Consider the following 26067-nt stretch of genomic DNA (forward strand, 5'->3'; position numbering starts at 1 on the left):
TCAGAAACTGAAAATCCTGATCTATTTTTCAACCCGCACGTAAGTTGCTCCTCGTCAATATAACATCGACCATTTCTGAACAAAGGGATTCATAAGGCTGGCTGTGGATCAGGCAAGTCCTAAACCTATTAAGGAGAAAATAAGTTCTTCAGAAAAGAAAAAATATGCCTGTCCTCAGTGGGACAAAGATCTATTTTCCTCCTACTGCTCAATTATGTATTAACTCAGTTCCAATTTTATTTTAGAACATTAATCTGTATTTAACATAATTGTTAAAATAAATAGATGTTTCGGTCTATTTTATGTCAAGTTGTTTACTAGGAAAATCATTCAATGGGTAGAATCATAAAATAGTTTCCCTTGTGTGATTGCTTACAACGGATACATGCTGTACTCTTGGCAAAACTTACACGCTACATTTTAACAATGTAACTGCTGACAATAAAACACTAGTTAATACAAAACAATTTTTATATCTTCAATCATAACTATATTTCTCTAGCTACTGTTAATAGGATAAGAAATCTTTCTATAATTAGTTTTTAACAGTAAATTTCTAGAAAATTTTAAGCCCACACAAAAGAATAAAAGGTTTATGGAACTTTCCTTTAAGAACTGCATTATTGTATTTCACAAATAAAACTAATCAGAAAAATTCAGAGCAACATAACAATTCACAAGTATTTAAAATCAATGACCTTCATTTCTAGGATCCATGTCTTAGAGGATGCCACCAGGTCACAACGACCCATTATACCCGAAACTTCTCCCTATAGGATTGCAGGTGACAAATCCTGCAAGACCACATTCTAGAAGGCACTGCTAAGCTTCATCTGTCCTTACCATAGCTGACTGCCATCAAACTGCCATCCAAAACTGCTTTAGGGAAGCAGTTCCTCCGCAATCTTTTCAACAGATTCCCTGTTTTAACATCCACCTGTGTTACTGCAGAACAGTATGACCCGGATTGAGCCATGGAGCAAATAATAACACTAACTGCAACTCCAGACAGAAAAAAATAGAAGTTAATTTTCCAGACTCTTGTGGGAATACAGAGCATGTCTGCTGAAACTGAATCCAAGGGTTCAATGATATTGTAGACTCAAGTATTTCTTTATATTCCACATAATGGCTTTTCCGTTCTTGGTGTTTTATAACACACGACTGAGCCATGATTTAGAAACTGAGGGAAATTCTCTCTCTCTCTCTCCTTCCCCCTCTCTCTAAAGTTGAATTATACAAAAATTAAAATTGCAAAGTGAAACTTTACCAGAAAGCCCCAAGAGTTGTCCCATTTAGAGCTCTTACTGAACACCATCACTATGATTTAAGTCAGTCTATGCTGATCTTCTTGATTTGGGGGGAACCTTAAGTTTAGCATTAAGCCTAAACTTCTTTCTTTTGGGTTTTGTTTTGCTTCATTTTTGCCAGGGAATGACTGGCTCTACAGTGTGCCCTCGGAGAGCCTGCACATTAAATCCTCTGTCATTGTCAACTGCTTTATCTTCTCTTGGCAAGGAGAGACGTGTATTTTTGCTGATACCACTGTGAAGCTACATGAGGCCTTCTCTTTTTTAGGCAGGGGCTACTAGATTCTCTATCAGTTCTACACAGCTGCCACTTCATATTATTCTGAGAGCAGAGATGCTAGCAATTCTCTTCAGTTTAATTAAACAGATAGGCCAAATGGGTTTGATTCCATTTGGTCGACACTCTAGCATAACAAAGATTACCTAAAAGAAATAGGGGTTAAACCGTATCTAAGATTACAGAGGGAAATAGTCAAACACCTGAGGAAAAGATCTTGTTTCTCCCTGACATTAAACAACTTACTGTAAAAATAATGTACTTGGTACTATAAAGGGTGGGTGTCATCAAATGTTAGTACAGACATGGAGATAGTTCCTCTAAACAAACACAGCTGTTAGGAAGCTTAAGCATGTAAATAGGTCACTCCTTATTTTTCTGTAAGTTTGTTTTAAAGTCTTAAAAGGTAATGTCCTGGATCAACAGAATAGGGCCAGTACTAAGGTGTGGCTCATTCCCTGCTCCACATTGGCTGAAGAAATACTTGGTTGTTGGCTAAAACTAAAATGCCCTCAATGAAATCCTGCTTTATAGCAGTGAATAGTGAACTGAAGGTGGCACTTTGGAACAGAGGTCTTGAAAGCAGCTGGGGTCCACAATGAGAAGAAGAGGACCTCATCAAAAGAGGGGATGTAAGATGCCAAGAATTACAAATGTTTTGCTCCTCTGCAAGAAAGAAGGCCAAGGTGCAAGACTCTTCCATGCGCTCTTATCCCAAAATTCTCTAACGTGAGACGAATGTTCTCCCCCACTCATCTGAATACAGCTCTGTCGAAATCAGAAGTAAAACAAGCACTAACGTTGCCAGCTTAAAACAAGCAGGGTTGGGGCTTCCCTGGTGGTGCAGTAGTTTTGAATCTGCCTGCCAACTCAGGGGACACGGGTTCGAGCCCTGGTCTGGGAAGATCCCAGATGCCGCAGAGCAACTAGGCCCGTAAGCCACAACTGCTGAGCCTGCGCGTTTGGAGACTGTGCTCCGCAACAAGAGAAGCCCGAGCACCGTGATGAAGAGTGGCCCCTGCTCGCCGCAACTAGAGAAATCCCTGGCACGGAAACAAAGACCCAACATAGCCAAAAATAAATAAATTAATTAAAACAAACAAACAAAAAAACAAACAGGGTTTGGTTATGAGCATTTAAGAGCATGTTGATATCGGCCTCCAAGAGGTTTAGAGAAGTTGAGGATGGACATTTATCCAGACCCACTATGTGCCAGGACTATGATGTTTCCTCATTTAAATCCAAGAGCAACCTGTTGTGATGTGCATTATGATGGTACAGATGTGGAAGTTGAGGCCTAAAAAAGGTGAGTAACTTGCTCAAGGTCACACCATCTAGAACCTGGGGCACCCGGGAGTGTAACTCAGGCCTGTTCAACTTCAAAGCCCACATTCTATCTCATAAGTTTCATCCTTATGAGAAGTTTATGGAATAGAATTTCATCCTGAGAAACTAAGGAACAGACCCAAATCCAATAACTTTTGAAAAATCTTGCTTTTAAGTTAAGATTCATTATGCTCTCTTTCTTCTTTAAAAATTTTTAGTCCAAATTATCCTTTTCCTCTCATCAAAATGAAACATTAACCTCTGTGATAAATTATGGGATTCTATATTTTACAGCTTGAAATATTCAGGAAGGACACATACGGAACATAATGTACTTCACACATTCATAAAGAGCAAGCTGAAAAAAATTACATTCCATTTTTATGGTAGTTTTTAATTTTTATGTTAAAAACTATTATATCAAAGCTTTAAAATAACATGCTGAATTACAAAGAAAGTCTTTATGACTCAAAGAGAAATGATGAAAATTAGAGTACATTTAATAAAAATGAAAGACAACCTTCTTCATTTGAAACATATAAGAACAAACACATATTTCTGTAAAAGAGTTTAGACCTGTTTAGCTGAGTTTTTGTTTTTGGTGTTTCTGTCCACTTTTTTTTTTTTTGCGGTACGCAGGCCTGTCACTGTTGTGGCCTCTCCCGTTGCGGAGCACAGGCTACGGACGCGCAGGCCCAGCGGCCATGGCTCACGGGCCCAGCCGCTCCGCGGCATGTGGGATCTTCCCGGAACGGGGCACGAACCCGTGTCCCCTGCATCAGCAGGCAGACTCTCAACCACTGCGCCACCAGGGAAGCCCTTTGTCCACTTTTTAAACGTTTCCATTTCCTTCACACACATATTTCTGAAGAGCTAGGAACAGGAACTTTTCTCTTGTATTTTCCCAAGTAGAAACTCCTCCAGCTGCACATTGACTTTCCCATTGCCCCAATATTATAAAGTTCTGGGCAAAGTTTTAATTACTAATTTAGGAACGATGACACATTTTAAAATTTAATACATTTTGCCCTTTTTATAGACCATGTAGAATGAAGCCTCAGTGTGCTTGAAAAATCTCTTAGCAACTAAGAGTGGAGCTGGCCAACAATGGATGATTCATTGATTTAGCTTGAGTGTGCAGGAATGACTGCCAAAAGGTCTGAATAAACTCACATTGCTAGACACTTTGGTAAAATGTACTCTGACCTCTTTTAAAACCCTATCAGAGTAGAAAGTTAAACTTGTAGCTTTCCAGCAATTCACTGGGATCTGGAAATACGCTTGAATTATAATATCTTGCTTTTATAATAATCGATAGACTTTCTTAGGTTATCACTTTAACCTAATTAGACAATAGCTGCTACTAATTGGAGATTTCCAAGGGACACCACTGTGTTTTTAAGCACTAAAAATAATGGTGGCCCATTCAATTTAAATCTGAAAGGAGGCTTTTTGAAATCTGAAACTGAAAGAACTGATTGTTAGTTTTTTTTTGTAATATTGACCCAAGGATTATGCAAGAGTACCCTAAACAGTAACTTGCACATTCAAAATTGGTAAATATTATGAAACAGATACTGGTATCTGTCAGTACATGCATATATGTAGAGATTATACCAGAACATCCTATCTCATGTTTACATAAAATTCAAAAGAGTTCAGTTGTTTTGCTCACATCTGTCCTTTGTCTCCTCCAATATCCTTTTTAGGGGTAAGTATTATTTCTCCTGCTTTAGAACTGGAAGACGAGGGACATGGAATTTAAATGTCTGCTTGAGCTCCTAGATATTCAAAGGCAGGTCCAGGTTTACATATAGATTTTCTAGTTTAAAATTAGGTATTAGATCCATTGCACTGCTTCACCAATCACAAATTTGGCAGCAATAATAAAAACAATTCATGAAACCAAATCCTTCTTTCATTTTCTTTTTGAACAAAGACATACTTCCCAATTTCTTTTGCTCTTGACAAACAGAAGCACTGAACAAGAAACGTTCTGCCTTGAAAGAGCTCTGCTTTTGGCTGCTTAACTTCCTCCTCCTTCTCCTCTTCCTCTTCTCCTTCTTCCACTCTTGCATCGTTTTTTTCAGTAAAAGGTTCAAACAATAAAGATTAACTGGGGAGTTGAGGAAGATGGCGGAAGAGTAAGATGCGGAGATCACCTTCCTCCCCACAGATACATCAGAAATACATCTACACGTGGAACTGCTCCTACAGAACACCTGCTGAACGCTGGCAGACCTCAGACCTCCCAAAAGGCAAGAAACTCCCCACATACCTGGGTGGGGCAAAAGTACAAAGAAAAAACAGAGACAAAAGAATAGGGATGGGACCTGCACCAGTGGGAGAGAGCTGTGAAGGAGGAAAGGTGTCCACACACTAGGAGGCCCCTTCGCGGACTGAGACTGCGGATGGCGGAGGGGGAAAGCTTCGGAGCCACGGAGGAAAGCACAGCAACAGGGCTGCGGAGGGCAAAGCGGAGAGATTTCCGCACAGAGGATCGGTGCCGACCGGCACTCACCAGCCCGAGAGGCTTCTCTGCTCACCCGCTGGGGCGGGTGGGGCTGGGAGCTGAGGCTCGGGCTTCGGAGGTCGGATCCCAGGGAGAGGACTGGGGTTGGCGGCGTGGACACAGCCTGAATGGGTTAGTGCGCCACGGCTAGCCGGGAGGGAGTCCGGGGAAAAGTCTGGAGCTGCCAAAGAGGCAAGTCACTTTTTCTTGCCTCTTTGTTTCCTGGTGCACGAGGAGAGGGGATTAAGAGCGCTGCTTAAAGGAGCTCCAGAGACGGGCGTGAGCCGCGGCTAAAAGCGCGGACCTCAGAGACGGGCATGAGACGCTAAGGCTGCTGCTGCAGCCACCGAGAAGCCTGTGTGCGAGCACAGGTCGCTATACACACCTCCCCTCCCGGGAGCCTGTGCAGCCCGCCACTGCCAGGGTCCTGGGATCCAGGGACAACTTCCCAGGCAGAACACACGGCGCGCCTCAGGCTGGTGCAACGTCACGCCGGCCTCTGCCGCCACAGGCTCGCCCCGCATCTGTACCCCTCCCTCCCCCCAGGCTGAGTGAGCCAGAGCCCCCGAAACAGCTGCTCCTTTAACCCCGTCCTGTCTGTGCGAAGAAGAGACGCCCTAGGCGACCTACACGAAGAGGCGGGGCCAAATCCAAAGCTGAACCCCGGGAGCCGTGCGAACAAAGAACAGAAAGGGAAATCACTCCCAGCAGCCTCAGAAGCAGCGGATTAAATCTCCACAATCAACTTGATGTGCCCTGCATCTGAGGAATACCTTAATAGACAACGAATCACCCCAAATTGAGGAGGTGGACTTTGAGAGCAAGATATATTATTTTTTCCCCTTTTCCTCTTTTTGTGAGTGTGTATGTGTATGCTTCAGTGTGAGATTTTGTCTGTATAGCTTTGCTTTCAACATTTGTCCTAGGGTTCTGTCCGTCCATTTTTTTGTTGTTGTTTGTTTGGGGTTTTTTTTACTTAAAAAAATTTTTTTTTCTTAATATTTATTTTTTATTTTAATAACTTTATTTTATTTTTTATTTTATTTTATCCCCTTTCTTTCTTTCTTTCTTTCTTTTTCTTTCTTTCTATTTTTTCTCCCTTTTATTCTGAGCCGTGTGGATGAAAGGCTCTTGGTACTCCGGCCAGGAGTCAGAGCTGTGCCTCTGAGGTGGGAGAGCCAACTTCAGGACACTGGTCCACAAGAGACCTCCCAGCTCCACATAATATCAAACGGCAAAAATCTCCCAGAGATCTCCATCTCAACACTAAGACCCAGGTCCACTCAACGACCAGCAAGCTACAGTGCTGGACACCCTATGTCAAACAACGAGCAAGACAGGAACACAACCCCAATCATTAGCAGAGAGGCTGCCTAAAATCATAATAAGGCCGCAGACACCCCTAAACACACCACCAGATGTGGTCCTGCCCACCAGAAAGACAAGATCCAGCCTCATCCACCAGAACACAGGCACTAGTCCCCTCCACCAGGAAGCCTACACAACCCACTGAACCAACATTAGCCACGGGGGACAGACACCAAAAACAACGGGAACTATGAACCTGCAGCCTGCAAAAAGGAGACACCAAACACAGTAAGATAAGCAAAATGAGAAGACAGAAAAACACACAGCAGATGAAGGAGAAAGGTAAAAACCCACCAGACCTAACAAATGAAGAGGAAACAGGCAGTCTACCTGAAAAAGAATTCATAATAATGATAGTAAAGATGATCCAAAATCTTGGAAATAGAATATAGAAAATGCAAGAAACATTTAACAAGGACCTAGAAGAACTAAAGAGGAAACAAGCAACAATGAACAACACAATAAATGATATTAAAAATACTCTAGAAGGAATCAATAGCAGAATAACTGAGGCAGAAGAACGGATAAGTGACCTGGAAGATAAAATAGTGGAAATAACTACTGCAGAGCAGAATAAAGAAAAACGAATGAAAAGAACGGAGACCGTCTCAGAGACCTCTGGGACAACATTAAACACACCAACATTCGAATTATAGGGGTTCCAGAAGAAGAAGAGAAAAAGAAAGGGACTAAGAAAATATTTGAAGAGATTATAGTTGAAAACTTCCCTAATATGGGAAAGGAAATAGTTAATCAAGTCCAGGAAGCAAAGAGAGTCCCATACAGGATAAATCCAAGGAGAAACACGCCAAGAGACATATTAATCAAACTATCAAAAATTAAATACAAAGAAAATATATTAAAAGCAGCAAGGGAAAAACAACAAATAACACACAAGGGAATCCCCATAAGGTTAACAGCTGATCTTTCAGCAGAAACTCTGCAAGCCAGAAGGGAGTGGCAGGACATACTGAAAGTGATGAAGGAGAAAAACTTACAACCAAGATTACTCTACCCAGCAAGGATCTCATTCAGATTTGATGGAGAAATTAAAATCTTTACAGACAAGCAAAAGCTGAGAGAGTTCAGCACCACCAAACCAGCTTTACAACAAACGCTAAAGGAACTTCTCTAGGCAGGAAACACAAGAGAAGGAAAAGACCTACAATAACAAAACCAAAACAATTAAGAAAATGGTAATAGGAACATACATATCGATAATTACCTTAAATGTAAATGGACTAAATGCTCCCACCAAAAGACACAGACTGGCTGAATGGATACAAAAACAAGACCCATATATATGCTGTCTACAAGAGACCCACTTCAGACCTAGGGACACATACAGACTGAAAGTGAGGGGATGGAAAAAGATATTCCATGCAAATGGAAATCAAAAGAAAGATGAAGTAGCAATTCTCATATCAGACAAAATAGACTTTAAAGTAAAGACTATTACAAGAGACCAAGAAGGACACTACATAATGATCAAGGGATCTATCCAAGAAGAAGATACAACAATTGTAAATATTTATGCGCCCAACATAGGAGCACCTCAATACATAAGACAAATACTAACAGCCATAAAAGGGGAAATTGACAGTAACACAATCATAGTAGAGGACTTTAACACCCCACTTTCACCAATGGACAGATCATCCAAAATGAAAATAAATAAGGAAACACAAGCTTTAAATGATACATTAAACGAGATGGACTTAATTGATATTTATAGGACATTCCATCCCAAAACAACAGAATACACATTTTTCTCAAGTGCTCATGGAACATTCTCCAGGATAGATCATATCTTGGGTCACAAATCAAGCCTTGGTAAATTTAAGAAAACTGAAATCGTATCAAGTATCTTTTCTGACCACAACGCTATGAGACTAGATATCAATTACAGGAAAAGATCTGTAAAAAATACAAACATATGGAGGCTAAACAATACACTACTTAATAACCAAGTGACCACTGAAGAAATCAAAGAGGAAATCAAAAAATACCTAGAAACAAGTGACAATGGAGACATGATGACCCAAAACCTATGGGATGCAGCAAAAGCACTTCTAAGAGGGAAGTTTATAGCAATACAATCCTACCTTAAGAAACAGGATACGTCTCAAATAAACAACCTAACCTTGCACCTAAGCAATTAGAGAAAGAAGAACAAAAAAACCCCAAAATTAGCAGAAGGAAAGAAATCATAAAGATCAGATCAGAAATAAATGAAAAAGAAATGAAGGAAATGACAGCAAAGTTCAATAAAACTAAAAGCTGGTTCTTTGAAAAGATAAACAAAATTGATAAACCATTAGCCAGACTCATCAAGAAAAAATGGGAGAAGACTCAAATCAATAGAATTAGAAATGAAAAAGAAGAAGTAACAACTGACACTGCAGAAATACAAAGGGTCATGAGAGATTACTACAAGCAACTCTATGCCAATAAAATGGACAAACTGGAAGAAATGGACAAATTCTTAGAAATGCACAATCTGCCGAGACTGAATCAGGAAGAAATAGAAAATATGAACAGACCAATCACAAGCACTGAAATTGAAGCTGTGATTAAAAATCTTCCAACAAACAAAAGCCCAGGACCACATGGCTTCACAGGCGAATTCTATCAAACATTTAGAGAAGAGCTAACACCTATCCTTCTCAAACTCTTCCAAAATATAGCAGAGGGAGGAACACTGCCAAACTCATTCTACGAGGCCACCATCACCCTGATACCAAAACCAGACAAAGATGTCACAAAGAAAGAAAACTACAGGCGAATATCACTGATGAACATAGATGCAAAAATCCTCAACAAAATACTAGCAAACAGAATCCAACAGCACATTAAAAGGATCGTACACCATGATCAAGTGGGGTTTATTCCAGGAATACAAGGATTCTTCAATATATGCAAATCAATCAACGTGATACACCATATTAACAAATTGAAGGAGAAAAACCATATGATCATCTCAATAGATGCAGAGAAAGCTTTTGAAAAAATTCAACACCCATTTATGATAAAAACCCTGCAGAAAGTAGGCATAGAGGGAACTTTCCTCAACATACAAAGGCCATATGACACATCCACAGCCAACATCGTCCTCAGTGGTGAAAAACTGAAACCATTTCCACTAAAATCAGGAACAGGACTAGGTTGCCCACTCTCACCACTATTATTCAACATAGTTTTGGAAGTTTTAGCCACAGCAATCAGAGAAGAAAAAGAAATAAAAGGAATACAAATCGGAAAAGAAGAAGTAAAGCTGTCACTGTTTGCAGATGACATGATACTATACATAGAGAATCCTAAAGATGCTACCAGAAGACTACTAGAGCTAATCAATGAATTTGGTAAAGTAGCAGGATACAAAATTAATGCACAGAAGTCTCTGGCATTCCTATACACTAATGATGAGAAACCTGAAAGTGAAATTAAGAAAACACTCCCATTTACCATTGCAACAAAAGGAATAAAATATCTAGGAATAAACCTACCTAAGGAGACAAAAGACCTGTATGCAGAAAATTATAAGACACTGATGAAAGAAATTAAAGATGATACAAACAGATGGAGAGATATACCATGTTCTTGGATTGGAAGAATCAACATTGTGAAAATGACTCTACTATGCAAAGCAACCTACAGATTCAATGCAAACCCTATCAAACTACCACTGGTATTTTTCACAGAACTAGACAAAAAATTTCACAATTTGTATGGAAACACAAAAGACCCTAAATAGCCAAAGCAATCTTGAGAATGAAAAATGGAGCTGGAGGAAGCAGGCTCCCTGACTTCAGACTATACTACAAAGCTAAGTAATCAAGACAGTATGGTACTGGCACAAAAACAGAGATATAGATCAATGGAACAGGATAAAAAGCCCAGAGATAAACCCACACACAGGTGGTCACCTTATCTTTGATAAAGGAGGCAAGAATATACAGTGGAGAAAAGACAGTCTCTTCAATAAGTGGTGCTGGGAAAACTGGAGAGGTACATGTAAAAGTATGAAATTAGAACACTCCCTAACACCATACACAAAAATAAGCTCAAAATGGATTCAAGACCTAAATGTAAGGCCAGACACTATTCAACTCTTAGAGGAAAACATAGGCAGAACACTCTATGACATAAATCACAGCAAGATCCTTTTTGACCCACCTCCTAGAGAAATGGAAATAAAAACAAAAATAAACAAATGGGACCTAATGAAACTTAAAAGCTTTTGCACAGCAAAGGAAACCATAAACAAGACCAAAAGACAACCCTCAGAATGGGAGAAAATATTTGCAAATGAATCAACTGACAAAGGATTAATCTCCAAGATTTACAAGCAGCTCAATAACAAAAAAACAAACAACCCAATACAAAAATGGGCAGAAGGCCTAAACAGACATTTCTCCAAAGAAGATATACAGATTACCAACAAACACATGAAAGAATGCTCAACATCATTAATCATTAGAAAAATGCAAATCAAAACTACAATGAGATATCATCTCACACCGGTCAGAATGGCTATCATCAAAAAATCTAGAAACAATAAATGCTGGAGAGGGTGTGGAGAAAAGGGAACCCTCTTGCACTTTTGGTGGGAATGTAAATTGATACAGCCACTATGGAGAACAATATGGAGGTTCTTTAAAAATCTAAAAATAGAGCTACCATACGACCCAGCAATCCCATTACTGGGCATATACCCTGAGAAACCATAATTCAAAAAGAGTCATGTACCAAAATGTTCATTGCAGCTCTATTTACAATCACCAGGACATGGAAGCAACCTAAGTGTCCATCATCGGATAAAGAAGATGTGGCACATATATACAATAGAATATTGCTCAGCCATAAAAAGAAACCAAATTGAGATATTTGTAGTGAGGTGGATGGACCTAGAGTCTGTCATACAGAGTGAAGTAAGTCAGAGAAAAACAAATATCATATGCTAACACATATATATGGAATCTAAGAAGAAAAAAAAAAGGTCATGAAGAACCTAGAGATAAGACAGGAATAAAGACACAGACCTACTAGAGAATGGACATGTATAAACTACCAAATGTAAAATAGATAGCTAGTGGGAAGCAGCCGCATAGCACAGGGAGATCAGCTGGGTGCTTTGTGACCACCTAGAGGGGTGGGATAGGGAGGGTGGGAGGGAGGGAGACGGAAGAAGGAAGAGATATGGGAACATATGTGTATGTATAACTGATTCACTTTGTTATAAAGCAGAAACTAACACACCATTGTAAAGCAATTATACTCCAATAAAGATGTTAAAAAAAAAAAAAAGATTAACTGAAAGGTCCTCCGTCCTCTTCTGGTCTTTCCCTCAGAAGTAACCACTATTATCAATCTGGAGTATTTTTTTTCATACTGTTTTCTGGGCATTTATGTAATTATATCAATACATATAAACCATATAATTTTGATTTTTGGTTTTTCTCCATTTAATATATTGTCATGTATTGTTCTACAAATTACTTTTTTAAAAAAGCCCTTCTTGGCAATCTCTCCATATCTGTACATATAAGTCTATTTAAGTGATTGCTAAAAATCATTTCACAATATGTATTTTACTTTCTGAAATGGGCAAATTACATACATCCACTAAAAACGTAGCTGTTCTTCCAGCATAAGTTCGATGGATAAATGGAATAAAACAAAATGTACAAAAAAGTACAGATGAGTGAGAATATTTACTGTAATTTTTATTTACTTTGCTGATGACAATTCTATGTATCTGACAGCAGCAGAAGCAATGAATGGGTTTGTTCCATTGGAAAATGTGGATCAATTAGTAAAAAACTGAGTAGTGATGTGGAAAGGATGGGGCTCTTGGAAGAAAGGGGCCATACCAACTTGGGGATCACATCAGGTGTAGAGAATTTCATGGGGCAAAACGGAATAAAACACACATGGTCCCTGACCTCACAGAGCTAACAGCCTAACTCTAAATACCCTCCAACTTCATCTCCTCCTCTCTATTCCCATAGTCACTGTTAGTCTAGACTCTCAGTTTCTGGCATAAACTGTTGCAGGAGCCCCTAAGTGGTTTCTCTGAGTTCAGTGCTTTGATCTACTATTATACAGCAGACATATCCCCGAACAAAAGATCTAAGCACATCACTGCCTAATGAAACACCTTCATCATTTTCCATTAAACTACGATACGGGACAAAGCATAATCATCTCAGCTTGGCATTCATAGTCTAACTTTCCAATTTTTTTTCCTATTACTTTAAGTTCTAGTCACATCAAACTTTCTACTGTTCTATAGAGATTCTCTGTCAAATCTCTATGCTGTTTCACATACAGTCTAAAATACTGTTCACCCTTCTCCATCTGGAACTTCTACTTAACATTCTAGACCCAGCTCAAACATTGCCTCTTTTGTGATGGGCTACCCGACTCCTACATATCGGGGCTACCCGACTCCTACAAATATCTCCTAGTAGATATTTACTTCTGTGCTCCCAAAACAGTTTGCATTCACCTCTATAATGGCATTTCATGCTGTTTCAGCATTATTTGTAATGCATATATGAGCTTTCAACTCTTTTTATAGGAAATGCTATTTATTAAAAAACCAATGTTGAGGGCTCTATGCTAAAGTCTTTATCAAAACTTAAGCTATCAGCCATGACTCACAGCTTCACTAGTCTTCATCCCTGCTTGAGTTGTTGGGCTAAAAGTTAACTAGGTAGATCCAATGTCTATTATAATCATAACAATTCTCTTTATGTCCATACCAACATAGATTATGAAAAGATACATCTAAAGAAATTTCCTTAAAATTGAACATTTATCTCCTTTTGAGAAAAGGAAAAATGAGATTAATATTTGAATATTTTTAGGCTTGGATATTGAATATGATTTAGTTTAGAATGCATAATTTGAATATATCCTTAAAGATAATATAGCAGTGGTAGACATGACCTACTCCCAAGAATATTTTGATTCTCAATTTTACTTACCTTTATCTCATAAATAATTAAATCTTTGCTTCCTTGGTGGATCATCAAAGCAAATAAAGCAAAGAAAAATTACCCCTTGCTTCTGGTGCAACGATCTTGGGAAATATGGACCAATAAGGAGCAGGCACTCTGATGAAGCAGGAAGGTACTATAAAAGCATAGAGTCAGCTATAGACAGTATTGTTCATCCATTGATCTGAGATAATGTCTTGAGACCCGACTCTATCCAATTATATCTTCATAGGTCCTCCTACTGTGTGCCTGGCAGGGACCCAGACCAACCAGTCTTGTTCCAGCCCACAAGTTAACACAGCATCACAAAAACCACTGCAGGGCATGTGAAAATATTCAGCCATTGTCATCCATGAAACAGACCAACAATAGTTTGCCAGAGAAGGAGTAGTCTAAGAAATAGCAATAAATTGTTATGCATTGTCTGAATGAAATTTTCACACAGTTTTTTAGAATAGAATTATTCCCTAAAGAAAGGAAGTCTTAATTTTTTTGTTTTTTGGCTTTTTAGGGCTTGGTTTTTAGAAGTTATTTTCACAAAATAGGTAGAGGAGCTAGAAGAATTATAAATTAAATATCTGGAACAATTCCAATAAGTAGCTTAGAATAAGACAAAAAAAAAAAAAAAAAAAACCCTACAAGTGTTAAGGTCAAGTAGGAAAGAAAAGACTTCATACAGCTGGAGAAACAATTAGAACAATAACAGACCTGCGAAAAGTAAGAGGCTCCTTTGCCTGACAAAGTAAATGCTGACCCTGATGGGGGGACTGAAGCTGTGTTGCTTATCACCATGTGCTGTCACTGTGTCTTTCATTTCTAGATCCCAGCCCTTAGCAAAATGGCTGCTCGGCACATCTGTCTAGATCCAGACGCCAGGACAGCAGACAATTAATCCTACTGGGTCCAAATATAAAGACTGTGAAAGAGACATCTGCATTTCTGAGCGCTGCCATGATGACAACTGCTGAGCCATTTGAGGGTAAACGTTATATTTCACCATCATTCTGAGGTTCCCCGTGGAGACTACTGCTGTGGACTTCTTAGAAGTATTCTGGTCATGCTGGCTTCTGCCCTAAAACGAGAAATCTTAAGAAACCAGAGAAATATCAGCTTCGACCTCTGCCTCAGCACCACAGAGGCTAATCAATAGCTAGAAAAGAAATTAGAAATGGATAAAAGCAGAACTTCTACCCCACCCAGGCCTGGAGGAATTTTCTACACTGATATCATCATGGTGTCCTCTAAATTACCCTGCCAACGTAGGATGTACTTGTAGAATTTAGGAGAGAAAGAGGCATTAGACTGATTTTTAAATTACTACATGTACCAAATTCCAGGCATAATGCCAGTGGTAGGAAATAAAATATACTTAAAAAAATTAATTTAAAACATTTTATTTTAAGGCCTGGGATAGTTTCTCATTTACAATAAATTGTCTTTATAATTCAACTCTACCTGACATCAAGAGTTTATTGATTGTGGAGTCTACTATACCGTGCTAGATTCTCTAATGCTATTTGTCAGATGATATAGACCAACACAAAAATAATCAATCTGCTGTTGGAACACACTGAATTTTTACCTTTTAAGATCTTCTACCAATTGTTTCTCCCTTTAAGAAAACAAACTATCCCCTTCACTCAAGGCAAGACTGCTTTCCTATGACTACAGTCTCTTGGTCATTACAGCCTCTGTGTATTTGTTTAGTCATTTTCCCTATCTAAAAAGTCTTCCCTTCTTCTTCACTATCAATTGGTGAGCCTTAGCTCGAAAGTCCCTCTTTGGTTCTTTCCTAATCCACAACTTCCTGCCCTCATTATGTCCAGGGCATCTGTAGATGACCCCTGTGCCATCAGCTGTAGGGAGATGAGGCGGGTGGAAAGCACGAGGTTGGTTCCCTAGGGAATGATGAAGCCTTTCAAGAAGAAAACAGTGACTATGTATAAAATAATTTGAGAGAAACTTACTTTGTTAATGGATTCTGGAATGTACAGCTCGAGTAAAATGTAAAATAAGTTCATTATTGTGAATACTTTGGTAGAAGAATTAATAAAATTATTTTTAAAAATCTATAATGTCATATAATAGAACCTATATATCGTCTTGCTGCACGATTATTACCATTACTGAGCTACAGATTTTTCATTGAACCAAGGCAATTTAGTGCCCTTTAAGAAACTGAATCTGATAACTGAATTCGGTTAAGAAACTGAATCTCTCATAACCAGGAACTAAAGGAAATTTACTTATAGTTTGACCATATAAGGACACTGGATCCCAGTGCTGTGAACCTGTGCCTTTGCACATATTTTTTGCAGCTGCTGATACACTTCAGAGCCAAAGCTGAGCTTTGAAAGTTTGGATTCCTGTATGTTGTGATAATCAGTTGGGGTTTGGAAATGCCTCCAAAAATCTAATGCTCTGGCACTTTAACAAGGCTTCTGAAAAAACAATTTAACATCTAGAATCAAGTATTGTGTGGAAGTCCAAGACCAACAGAATAAAGAACATTTCTTTCAGTAACAGTTAAAATGTGGCACTTCCCCCTCTTCATCAAATGAATGGGTTTATTTTATAATGATTGTGAGGTGGAATAGAAGCGAGGAGTAGAAAACTGGATGCTCTATATATTTATCACCGTAAGTCTCTCCCAAATATGCTTCTTTATTCTTCCATATCATCTTCTTCTTCCAAAACTCAATTCTGGAAAAGAAACAAATTATCCAAATCAAGCCTTCTTCATTTAGCCCTTCTAAGGGACTGTTGAGTGAGGATGAGTAAAGAATCTATAGAATTCATCTTTCACCCTTCCCACATGCTTTAGAAGAAGGCAAAGACAATGACTGCGGATGTGTGTGTCTTAAGTCTCTGGACAGCTGGGTAACTCGGATCAAACTCAAATATAAGTGGTTATTTCTCTTGAATGTTTACTAATTCTCTTCAGAGTTTAGATGTTGTTTAAAACAATATATTAAAATGTGTTCTCTACTAAATTGATAATAGAGGATATCTAATGAGTGTTTAACATGTGTCAGGCACTGTGCATTTGACTTCCAAAGTAATTTGTATCCTTTTCTTTTTTATGATGAATAATTACTACAGTGGTACAGTGGAACTGGCACAGAGAGAGGCAAGCAGAACAATGAAATAGAAGGGGGAACCCAGAAACAGATCCGCACATATATCCATACATATACACAGGGTCATGACTCATTACCAAGAGGACACTGTAGGTTAGCAGGTAAAGGCAACCCCATTCAATAATGATGCCAGAAGAGTTAGTTCCATACGGGTAATAAAATAAAAAGAAATTGGATCTCTTCCTCATACAATATATAAGAATACATTTCAAATGGAAGTAAGGTCTTAATCTGAAAGCAAATCATTAAAGCTTTAAAAAGACAATACAAAATAAAGGGATCTGACCACATTAAAATTAAGAGCTTCCTTTCATCAAAAAATACCGTAGAGTAAAAAGACAAGCCACAAACTTGGAAACGATATTTGTAAAACATACAGCCAACATAGGATGTTTCCAGAACTTATAAAGAACTCCTTTGAAAAAGGAAAACAACCCAATAGAAAGATGGCCAATGGTTATGTACAGATATTTCAAAGAAGTGGAAGAGACCCAAACAGTGCCTAGCATATGAGAGGTACTCAAGTAGTATTTGTTGAATGAATGAAAACACAAATGACTCATAAACATATAAAAAGATATCCAACCTCACTGGTAATCAGGGAAACAAAAACGAAAATCACAATGGGATAGCATTTCATACTCACTAAGCTGGAAAGAACTAAAATCAAATAATATCAAGTGCGGGAGGTGATGTGATGCAATGGGCACTTCGATCTACTGCTGTGGGAACATAAACAGGAACAACCACTTTGGAAAACATTTTGGCATCACTTAGTACACCTGAAAATATATACACCTTATAACCCAGATCTACTCCCAGGTATCTGCGCAAGAGGATCTCTTGTGCATGCGATCTAGAAGACACGTTTTAAGACTATTAACTGCAACACTGCTCATAACATCAAGAAACCAGAAACAACTCAAATGTAAGTCAGCAGCAAAATGGATGAACAAGTTGAATGTATTTATACTCTAGAATACAGTACACAGTAATGTTAAGCTAAGAAGTCACACAAAAATATAAAGTATCATTCTGTTTATATAAAGTTCAAAAATAGACAAAACTAAACACTATATTATTTTGGAGGAAAAATATATAGATGATTAAATTATAAGAAAAACAAGGAAATAAGTTAATATCAAATTCAGATGAGTAGTTATCCCTGTGGGGAGGACTGTGAGTGAGGAGTATTCAGGGGCCTTCTAAGTTTTGATTGCTTAATCTGTGTAATAAATACACGTGTTCATTTTACTATTTTTCTTTAAGCTGTTCAGTTATGTTTTATAACACTTTCTGAATGTATATTTTTCAATAATTAAAAAAATCATATGTGAGCTGCATTTTTAAATAAATCAAATTCTACCTGAATCCTACCATAGTTATCTACTTACATAAATTATATCATGAAAGCCTTAGTAAAGCAACTAAAATAATCTCCTAATTTATCTATGTTGCTATTCATACTTTTGAGCTTTGAGTTTGCTTGCTTTAGGACGTATTTGCATAAAATTTCCTTCAAAGTATGAGGAAACAATAGATCTTTTTTGAATTTTTTACTTTTTCTTCTTTTTTTTTTCTTTTGCGGTACGCGGGCCTCTCACTGTTGCGGCCTCTCCCGACGCGCAGGCCCAGCGGCCATGGCTCACGGGCCCAGCTGCTCCGCGGCCTGTGGGATCCTCCCAGACCGGGGCACGAACCCGTGTCCCCTGCATCGGCAGGCAGACTCTCAACCACTGCGCCACCAGGGGAGCCCAGGACTGGGATTTTTAACCACGGTTCTCTCCGTAGCTTTTACTGGGTAGTGCTCCTACATTAACACCATGCAAGACAACACTGGATTTTACTTTCTAGAAGGCAATTTTTGTAGATGAAACCCACCAACTGTGAAGTGATGGAATTACCAGGAGAAAAAATCTGACATTCGTGAAGGGACTCTGTCGGCACTTGGAGGTGAAATCTGAGGCCTCCGTAGCCAAGCTGGCTGGGGCTGGATGGCGGTGTGGAGCGCAGTGTGCAGCCAGGAGCTGGCTCCAGCCAAGGACAGCTGCCCCCTGGCAGGGCTGGGTCAGACCTCTGCTGGGTGAGTGGGAGGGAGGAGAGGCAAGCCAGCCTGTGGTCGAGCCCCATTCCCAGAGAGGCAAGTGGCTCAATGTGCTTGCGTTCTAGGAATTTTGGTCCCCACCCCTCCCATCATACCAGTCTCATTTCCACCATCACCACCCCCAGGTCTCTCAAATGTTGACAGGCCCCCTCCTCCACACAGGGCTCCTGACCACTCTTACAACTTAGTTGGCTGAGGACTCCAATCTTATTTTCTGGTAATTTAAACAAACAGGGTCCTTTGAAGAAAACCAAGCTTAGACTGTGAATCCCATCTCATTCTAGGGAAATCTTAAAGCCTTAAAATATTCCCCTTTACCAATCTTCATGTACCAATACATAACTTCCCTATGATCAGCAGCATCTTCCTGTAGAATCATCTAACAGAAAAACAGTAAAACTAACTTGACTGTCATCTATAACCCCAAATGGCATCGATTCAACTTATTTGCACTATAAAAGCCATCTCTCTCATGAATTGAAGAACAAATTTAGGAAATCAACTGCAATGTGTGCAAAAGGTTCCAATTTGAAAACTAAAAACAAACCCCAAATTCATCAGATTCTTTAAAAGATGGTCTTAAACAATGTCTTAGAAATTTAACTATTAAGTATATTTACACACCACATACCATTCTACTAATAATTACAAATAATGGCTGCTTTGCGGAAAGACTGTAGGAAATGGTGGCAGAAGATAAGCTTTCAAAGAGTTTGATTAGGATGGGCATAATGACCAAATCTACAGAGCTTTTTGAAAACACTGGCATAAGAGGCTGAAACAGCTTCATCTCTTTGAACCTCCTTTGTTATTAAGCTTGCTGCTGCTGCAGGCAGATAAGATCCAAGACCAAACACAAAAACATACGTTTGATTCAGCATGAGGCTTATCTCAGCAACTGGACCTACTCGGTTCAAAAAACTGGCACGAGTAAAGCATTTTCCCTTTTTGTCCTAACAATTCAGGATCTCCCTTCAGTATGGAAAAAAGTACAAATACAAAAGGTTAATTTCTCTTTTGTCCCATTAAAATAAGACCAATAAACCTCAGTAAAACAAGAAATTTATGGAGTTCTTTAAAAAACAAATTTCTTTTTATATGGCTTTCATTACATAATTTGACACATCTGGGGTTTATAATTTATAGGAACAGAAAGATTAAGGCCATTAATTTGGTCTGAAATGGGGGAACTTTACGATCTCAAATCTGGAGGAATACAATTTATGGACCAAATACCAGGGAAGGCCTCACATTTCATGGGGATTTAATAATTCATTTACATATTTCAGTTAAGTGGCCAAATTTTCAGAGTGGTCAACAAAAGTTTTCATCTTTCACATTCTCATTTGAGCAGGCTAAAAAAATGTAGCATTTCTTCAGCTGTTAGAAAAAGCCCTTCTTGGTGTTCAGAAATGCTGCCGCTGCAACTTTCAACACAATTCCCACTCTCCCTGGCTTTCTTGGCCCATTTGGGTTGGTTCCTGGTTCAGGAGGTTGAAACACTAAGACCGCCATTTGTGCCAGGCTGTGGTTCCTACCCTACAACCAAGGTCAGAGGTGGTCAAGTGTGGAGTGTGGATCATAGGCCAGGATACGAGAAGCAGTCGGGTCTCCCCAACTTGGCTCCACGTCCCTCTCCACTCGTATGTTAGTTGGGTTGATGCCTGCTTAACAAGAGAGAAAGTGTCTTTCATACCTCTGTCTAAAAAAGGTTTGTTACTGATCCAGCCCAACCTTCCCCTCCTGAGAAAACCAAGTGAGGTAGGATCTGTAATAAATGGATGGCAAATTTCACAGGGAAAACATAAGCTGATGCGTGGCAAATGTAATCATTTTTCTTAGGAAAAAGCCACTTAAATTCGGGAAGTATTGCAGCCTTGCAACTCACAATGAATTTTATACAAATAGTGTTTCCTGGAGTTGTGCAATGTACTGACCCCAAGGACAGCTGCGGTGAGAAAGTCTGGGTAACATTTTTTAAAAATAAACTTTGTTTTTAGGTCAGTTTTAGATTTACAGAAACACTGTGAAGCTAACCGTTGTTAATGAACTAATACTGATACTGTCTTATTGACTGAAGTCCATACTTTATTCGGACTGCCTTAGTTTTAAACTAATGTCCTTTTTCTGTTTCAGGATCCCATCCAGGATACTGCACTGCATTTAGTCATCATGTCTTCCTGCTTCTCTTGGTTGTGACAATTTTTCAGATTTTCCTTGTTTTTGATGACTTTGACAGTTTTGAGGACTGATGGTCAGGTGTTTTGTAGAATGTACCTTGGTTTGAATTTGCCTGATACTTTTCTCATGATTAGACTGGGTATATGGTTTGGGGGGAGGAAGACCACAGAGGTAAAGTGCCTTTTTCATCACATTATATCAAGAGCACATACTGTCAACATGACTTGTCACTGTTGATGTTGACCTTGATCACCTGGCTGAGACAGTGTTTGTCAGGTTTCTCCCCTGAAAAATTACTTTTTTTCTCCCATTTTCGATACTGTACCTTTGGGAGGAAGTCACTATGTGCGGCCCACACTTAAGATGTGGAGAATTTTGCTCTGTTTCCTGGAGGGCAGAGTATCTACGTACATTATTTGGAATTCTTCTGCATAGGCTATTTGTGTTTTCTCCCACGTGTATTTATTTATTCAATCATTTATTTGTCTCAGTATTGAACTCAAGTATACTTATTTTATACTTTGGATTATAATCCAATAGTACTTTATGGCTCAAATCGTTCGATCTTTAGCTCAGACTGGCCCCTATGTCCCTTTGCCATACTCCATCATTGTGTGTGTGTTTTTAAGTATTGGTACTTCCTAACTTTCTGGCACTACAAGATGATCCAGGCTCATCTTGTATATTTCCTGATCTGGTCCTAGAATCAGCTATTTCTCCAAGGAGTCCTGGTTCCTTTTATTGGAGGATGATGCTAGAAACCAAGATCTGGGTGCTAGGTATGATCATTGCTGCTGGGCTGTTGCTACCGCTAGGCCCGCTCAGTTGATAGAGTGGGAAATATATTTCCATATACTAATCCATATACACATATCTATAAATATTTCTAAATGTAACCATCTGTATTTATATTAAGCTAAACATGACTTCATACTGATGTTTCCAACTCTATAATCTATTACCATAGGGATCATTCTAGCTTTTCTTGCTTATCTGTAAACTCCCACTCCAACAGTGAGAAACTTAGCTTCTACCATCTGCCATCCATTTACTTAATCGTTCAATTCCAGTACACATGTATAGCAATAATCCCTGTATCTCCAAGGGGAAAGAAATGTCAACTACTATTGTACAGTGCTTATATGCTTTTCTTTCGCTTTTAATCTTAGAGATTCCACTCATTTCCAGGTACTTATTAGGTCAGCAGCTCTCTCCCCACCTCCCTTCAGTGAGGTTGTTTCATACCTTGTAATATAGATTAAATGGTTTTAAAAGTCATATTCTGCTTTCCACCCTGGGACTCCCAACCTCTCAAATGTTTTTTGTTTTTGGTTTTTTTTTGCGGTATGCGGGCCTCTCACTGCTGTGGCCTCTCCCGCCACAGAGCTCAGGCTCCGGACGCGCAGGCCCAGTGGCCACGGCCCACGGGCCCAGCCGCTCCGCGGCATGGGGGATCCTCCCGGACTGGGGCACGAACCCGCGTCCCCTGCATCGGCAGGCGGACTCCCAACCACTGCGCCACCAGGGAAGCCCTCAAATGTTTTTTTTAAGTCTGCATACATTGAAGTTTACTTTTTGTGTTATAAGGCTCTATGGGTTTTGACAAATGCATAATGTCATGGATCCAAAATGACTATCATACAGAATAGTTTCACTGCCCCACAAAATCCCCTGTGCTTCACATATTTAACTCTTCTCCTCTCTCCTTGAACCCCTGGCAACCACTGATCTTTTCACTGTCACTACGGTTTTGCCTTCTCCGGAACATCATATAATTGGAATAATACAGTATGTAGCCTTTCTAGTCTGGCTTCTTTCACTTACCAGTATGCATCAAGATTCATCCATGTCTTTTCATGGCTTTATCGCTCATTTCTTCTTATCGATGATTAACATTCCTTTATATGGATGTACCACATAAAGGTCCGTTAACCTATGTAGGGACATCTTGATTGCTGTCAGTTTGCTTCCTTCCTTCCATTTTTTCTTTCCTTTTTTGATGCTGTTGTAAATGGTATTCTTTTTTTAATTTCAAATTCAAATTGTTTGTTGTTGGTATATAGGCAAGCAATTAACTTTTCTGTATTAACACTGTGCCCTGAGACCTTACTATGTTCCATTAATTCCCAGAAGTTTTTGTTTTTGTTTTTGGTTCTTGGTTAATTCTTTTGGATTTTTCTATGTAGACAATTATGTCACCTGCAAATAAAGGACAGTTTTATTTCTTCCTTCCTAATCTGTATATATTTATTTCCTTTTCTTGTCTTACTGCACTATCTAGGACTTTCAGAACAATGTTGAATAGCAGTGGTGAGAGAGAACTTCTTTGTTCTCAAGTATTCCTGATCTTAGGGGGAAAACATCTAGGTTGTTACTATCAAGTATATGTTAGCTGTAGGCTTTTTTTTTTATAGATGTTCTTTATTAAGTTGAGGAAATTCCTCTCTATTCCTAGATTTCTGTTGAGAGTTTTTTTCTTTTTTAAAAAAATAAATTTATTTATTTATTTATTTTTGGCTGTGTTGGGTCTTTGTTTCTGTGTGAGGGCTTTCTCTAGTTGCGGCGAGTGGGGGCCACTCTTCATCACAGTGCACAGGCCTCTCACTGTAGCGGCCTCTCTTGTTGTGGAGCACAGGCTCCAGACACGCAGGCTCAGTAGTTGTGGCTCACAGGCCTAGTTGCTCCATGGCATGTGGGATCCTCCTGGACCAGGGCTTGAACCCGTGTCCCCTGCATTGGCAGGCAGATTTTCAACCACTGCACCACCAGGGAAGCCTTTCTTTCTTTTTTTTTTTTTATCATGAATGAGTGTTGGATTTTGTCAAATTTTTCTTCGTTATTAATATAATCATATAATTTTCTTTCGTTAATCTTTGCATGTGGTAGTTTACACTGAGAGACTTTCAAATGCTGAATCAGCCTTGCATACCTAAAATAAATGTCACTCGGTCATGGTATATAATTATTTTTATACATAGTTGGATTCAGTTTGCTAATATTTTGTTGAGGACGTTTGTGTCTATGTTCATAAGAGATATTGGCCTGTATGTAGTTTTCCTTTTTTGTAATGTCTTTATCTGGTTTTGGTATTAGGGTAATACTGGCCTCAGAGAATGAGTTAGGAAGTGTTTCCTCTGCTTCTATTTTCTGGAAGAGATTATGGAGAACTGGTGTCATTTCTTCCTTATATGTTGAGTAGAATTGACCAATAAAACCAATTGGGCTTTGTGTTTTTTGGGGTTTGTTTTTAAAGGTTATTAATTACATTGGGACAAGATGGGAAAGAGACTGTGGGACTAGTAAACTAGGGTATAATGTGGATTATGCAACCTGACATACACTTGTTTTTCTGCACAAATATGAACTAAGGGGATATCTGTCAATACATGATATAAGTACAGATATAAGTATGGGAAAGAAGATCTTTGCAGATGCAGATATAGTCTAGTGAGCGTGATTTTTTTTTTAAATCCATTTCTTTTTTTTTTCTTTTCTTAGCCAGTATCTCTGTTTTCTCAAATGTGAAAATGGGTACCGTTATCTACCTCCTCTTTAATTCACATGGGTATATAATAACAAAATAACATTTTTTTGAGTTCCTAAAGAACTTAACATAGGCATATGTATCACCTCTCTAAAGGAAATTTCTAAACTCTGAGATATTAAATATTTTTCTATATTTTCCCAATTTTCTCCAATGAATATGTACTAGTTAGTTTTATATAGAAAAAAATTGCAAAATAAGGAAGAATCCATCTTTGGCTTTCTTTTTTAGTTTATCAGTATAAAACAAGAAGCAAGTGTAAACATATAGGAAATAAGTAAGAAATGCGTTAGTTATACAAACAGTAATGAAAATTATCACAGTCATCCAGTCTATTGTCACAAGCTATGTGCAGGAGAGATACTTTTCACTGAAACACTTATGCTCTGCTCAGAGGCTTTTAATATTTCAATTATTGAGATCATATGATATTGTTTTTAAATTAAACATTGCTTTACAGTTCACTTCCAGGTGGGCTGTCATGTCATATTAACTGCTGGATGAAGTCAGGCTTTATAGTTCACACGGCGGTTCTTTCATGTTGAAACCAAAATCTCACTTCAAGATTGTATGTTTTAGATTTTTACTTTTCAAAAGCAAGACTTTGCTTCTTTTCTTTCTAGATTTTCACTGGTTCATCTTTGCAAGCTAGCAATTTCCTGGTAACTCAGTTTTTCTTAAGCATTTTATTTTGACTGACTGGAATTTGCATTCCTCCCCCCTGCAGCCCCCCACCTCAAGTTTCTATGGGTAGTCATGCCATCTCTCAGACAGTTGTATTTCTATAATGGATAAATTAGAGCTAGACTTTTCTAGTTTGTAATGAGCACCTCGGTCAACACAAACATAAAACATCACACATTTAATTAGAGAATGCATTATCAAGCAGAAGTACCAGAACACTCAGTTAAACAACTGTTTTCCAACCCTCATCCCCATCAATACATAAGGCCTACATATCAAGTCTGGGATTTTACATCAATTAAATGTTTCTTTGCAAGAAATTAAATCAAAGGATAAGAAAAGTTATTATGATTTTCCAAGGTAGTTTAAAACTTCCCCCCAAAGCATAAGCTTAGCTTGGTTGGTGGGCTGTTTTAATACAAGGATAGCTTGTGGTCTTAAAGAATCCTGTATTACGCTATGTAAATTCAAATCTTGCATCCACCTTGTATTAGCTGAGTGACCTTGGTCAAGGACAGTTACTTAATTATCCTGTCCCTCAGTTTTACCATCTGAAATACAGAGACTCACTCATTCAAAACGTATTGAAACTTTCATTCATTTAAAAAATATTTATG

At 38.6% G+C, this 26067-nt stretch overlaps 1 protein-coding gene across 8 annotated transcripts in view; it reads right to left on the bottom strand.

The window, feature by feature from the left end:
- The window catches only part of DDAH1 (dimethylarginine dimethylaminohydrolase 1), a 259185-nt gene that overhangs the window by 81910 nt on the left and 151208 nt on the right, over nucleotides 1-26067 (bottom strand). Inside the window, exon 1 of one of the 8 annotated variants that reach the window (XM_067726767.1) lies at nucleotides 844-865. The exons of the other annotated variants lie outside the window; for them this stretch is intronic. Coding sequence (XP_067582868.1) covers nucleotides 844-846 — 3 coding nt within the window. The 5' untranslated portion in view covers nucleotides 847-865. Of the gene's footprint in view, nucleotides 1-843; nucleotides 866-26067 lie in introns of those variants that run through there. 8 annotated transcript variants of the gene reach the window in all.

Source organism: Pseudorca crassidens, chromosome 2 (assembly GCF_039906515.1).
Source record: "Pseudorca crassidens isolate mPseCra1 chromosome 2, mPseCra1.hap1, whole genome shotgun sequence".
Lineage (NCBI taxonomy): Eukaryota > Metazoa > Chordata > Mammalia > Artiodactyla > Delphinidae > Pseudorca > Pseudorca crassidens.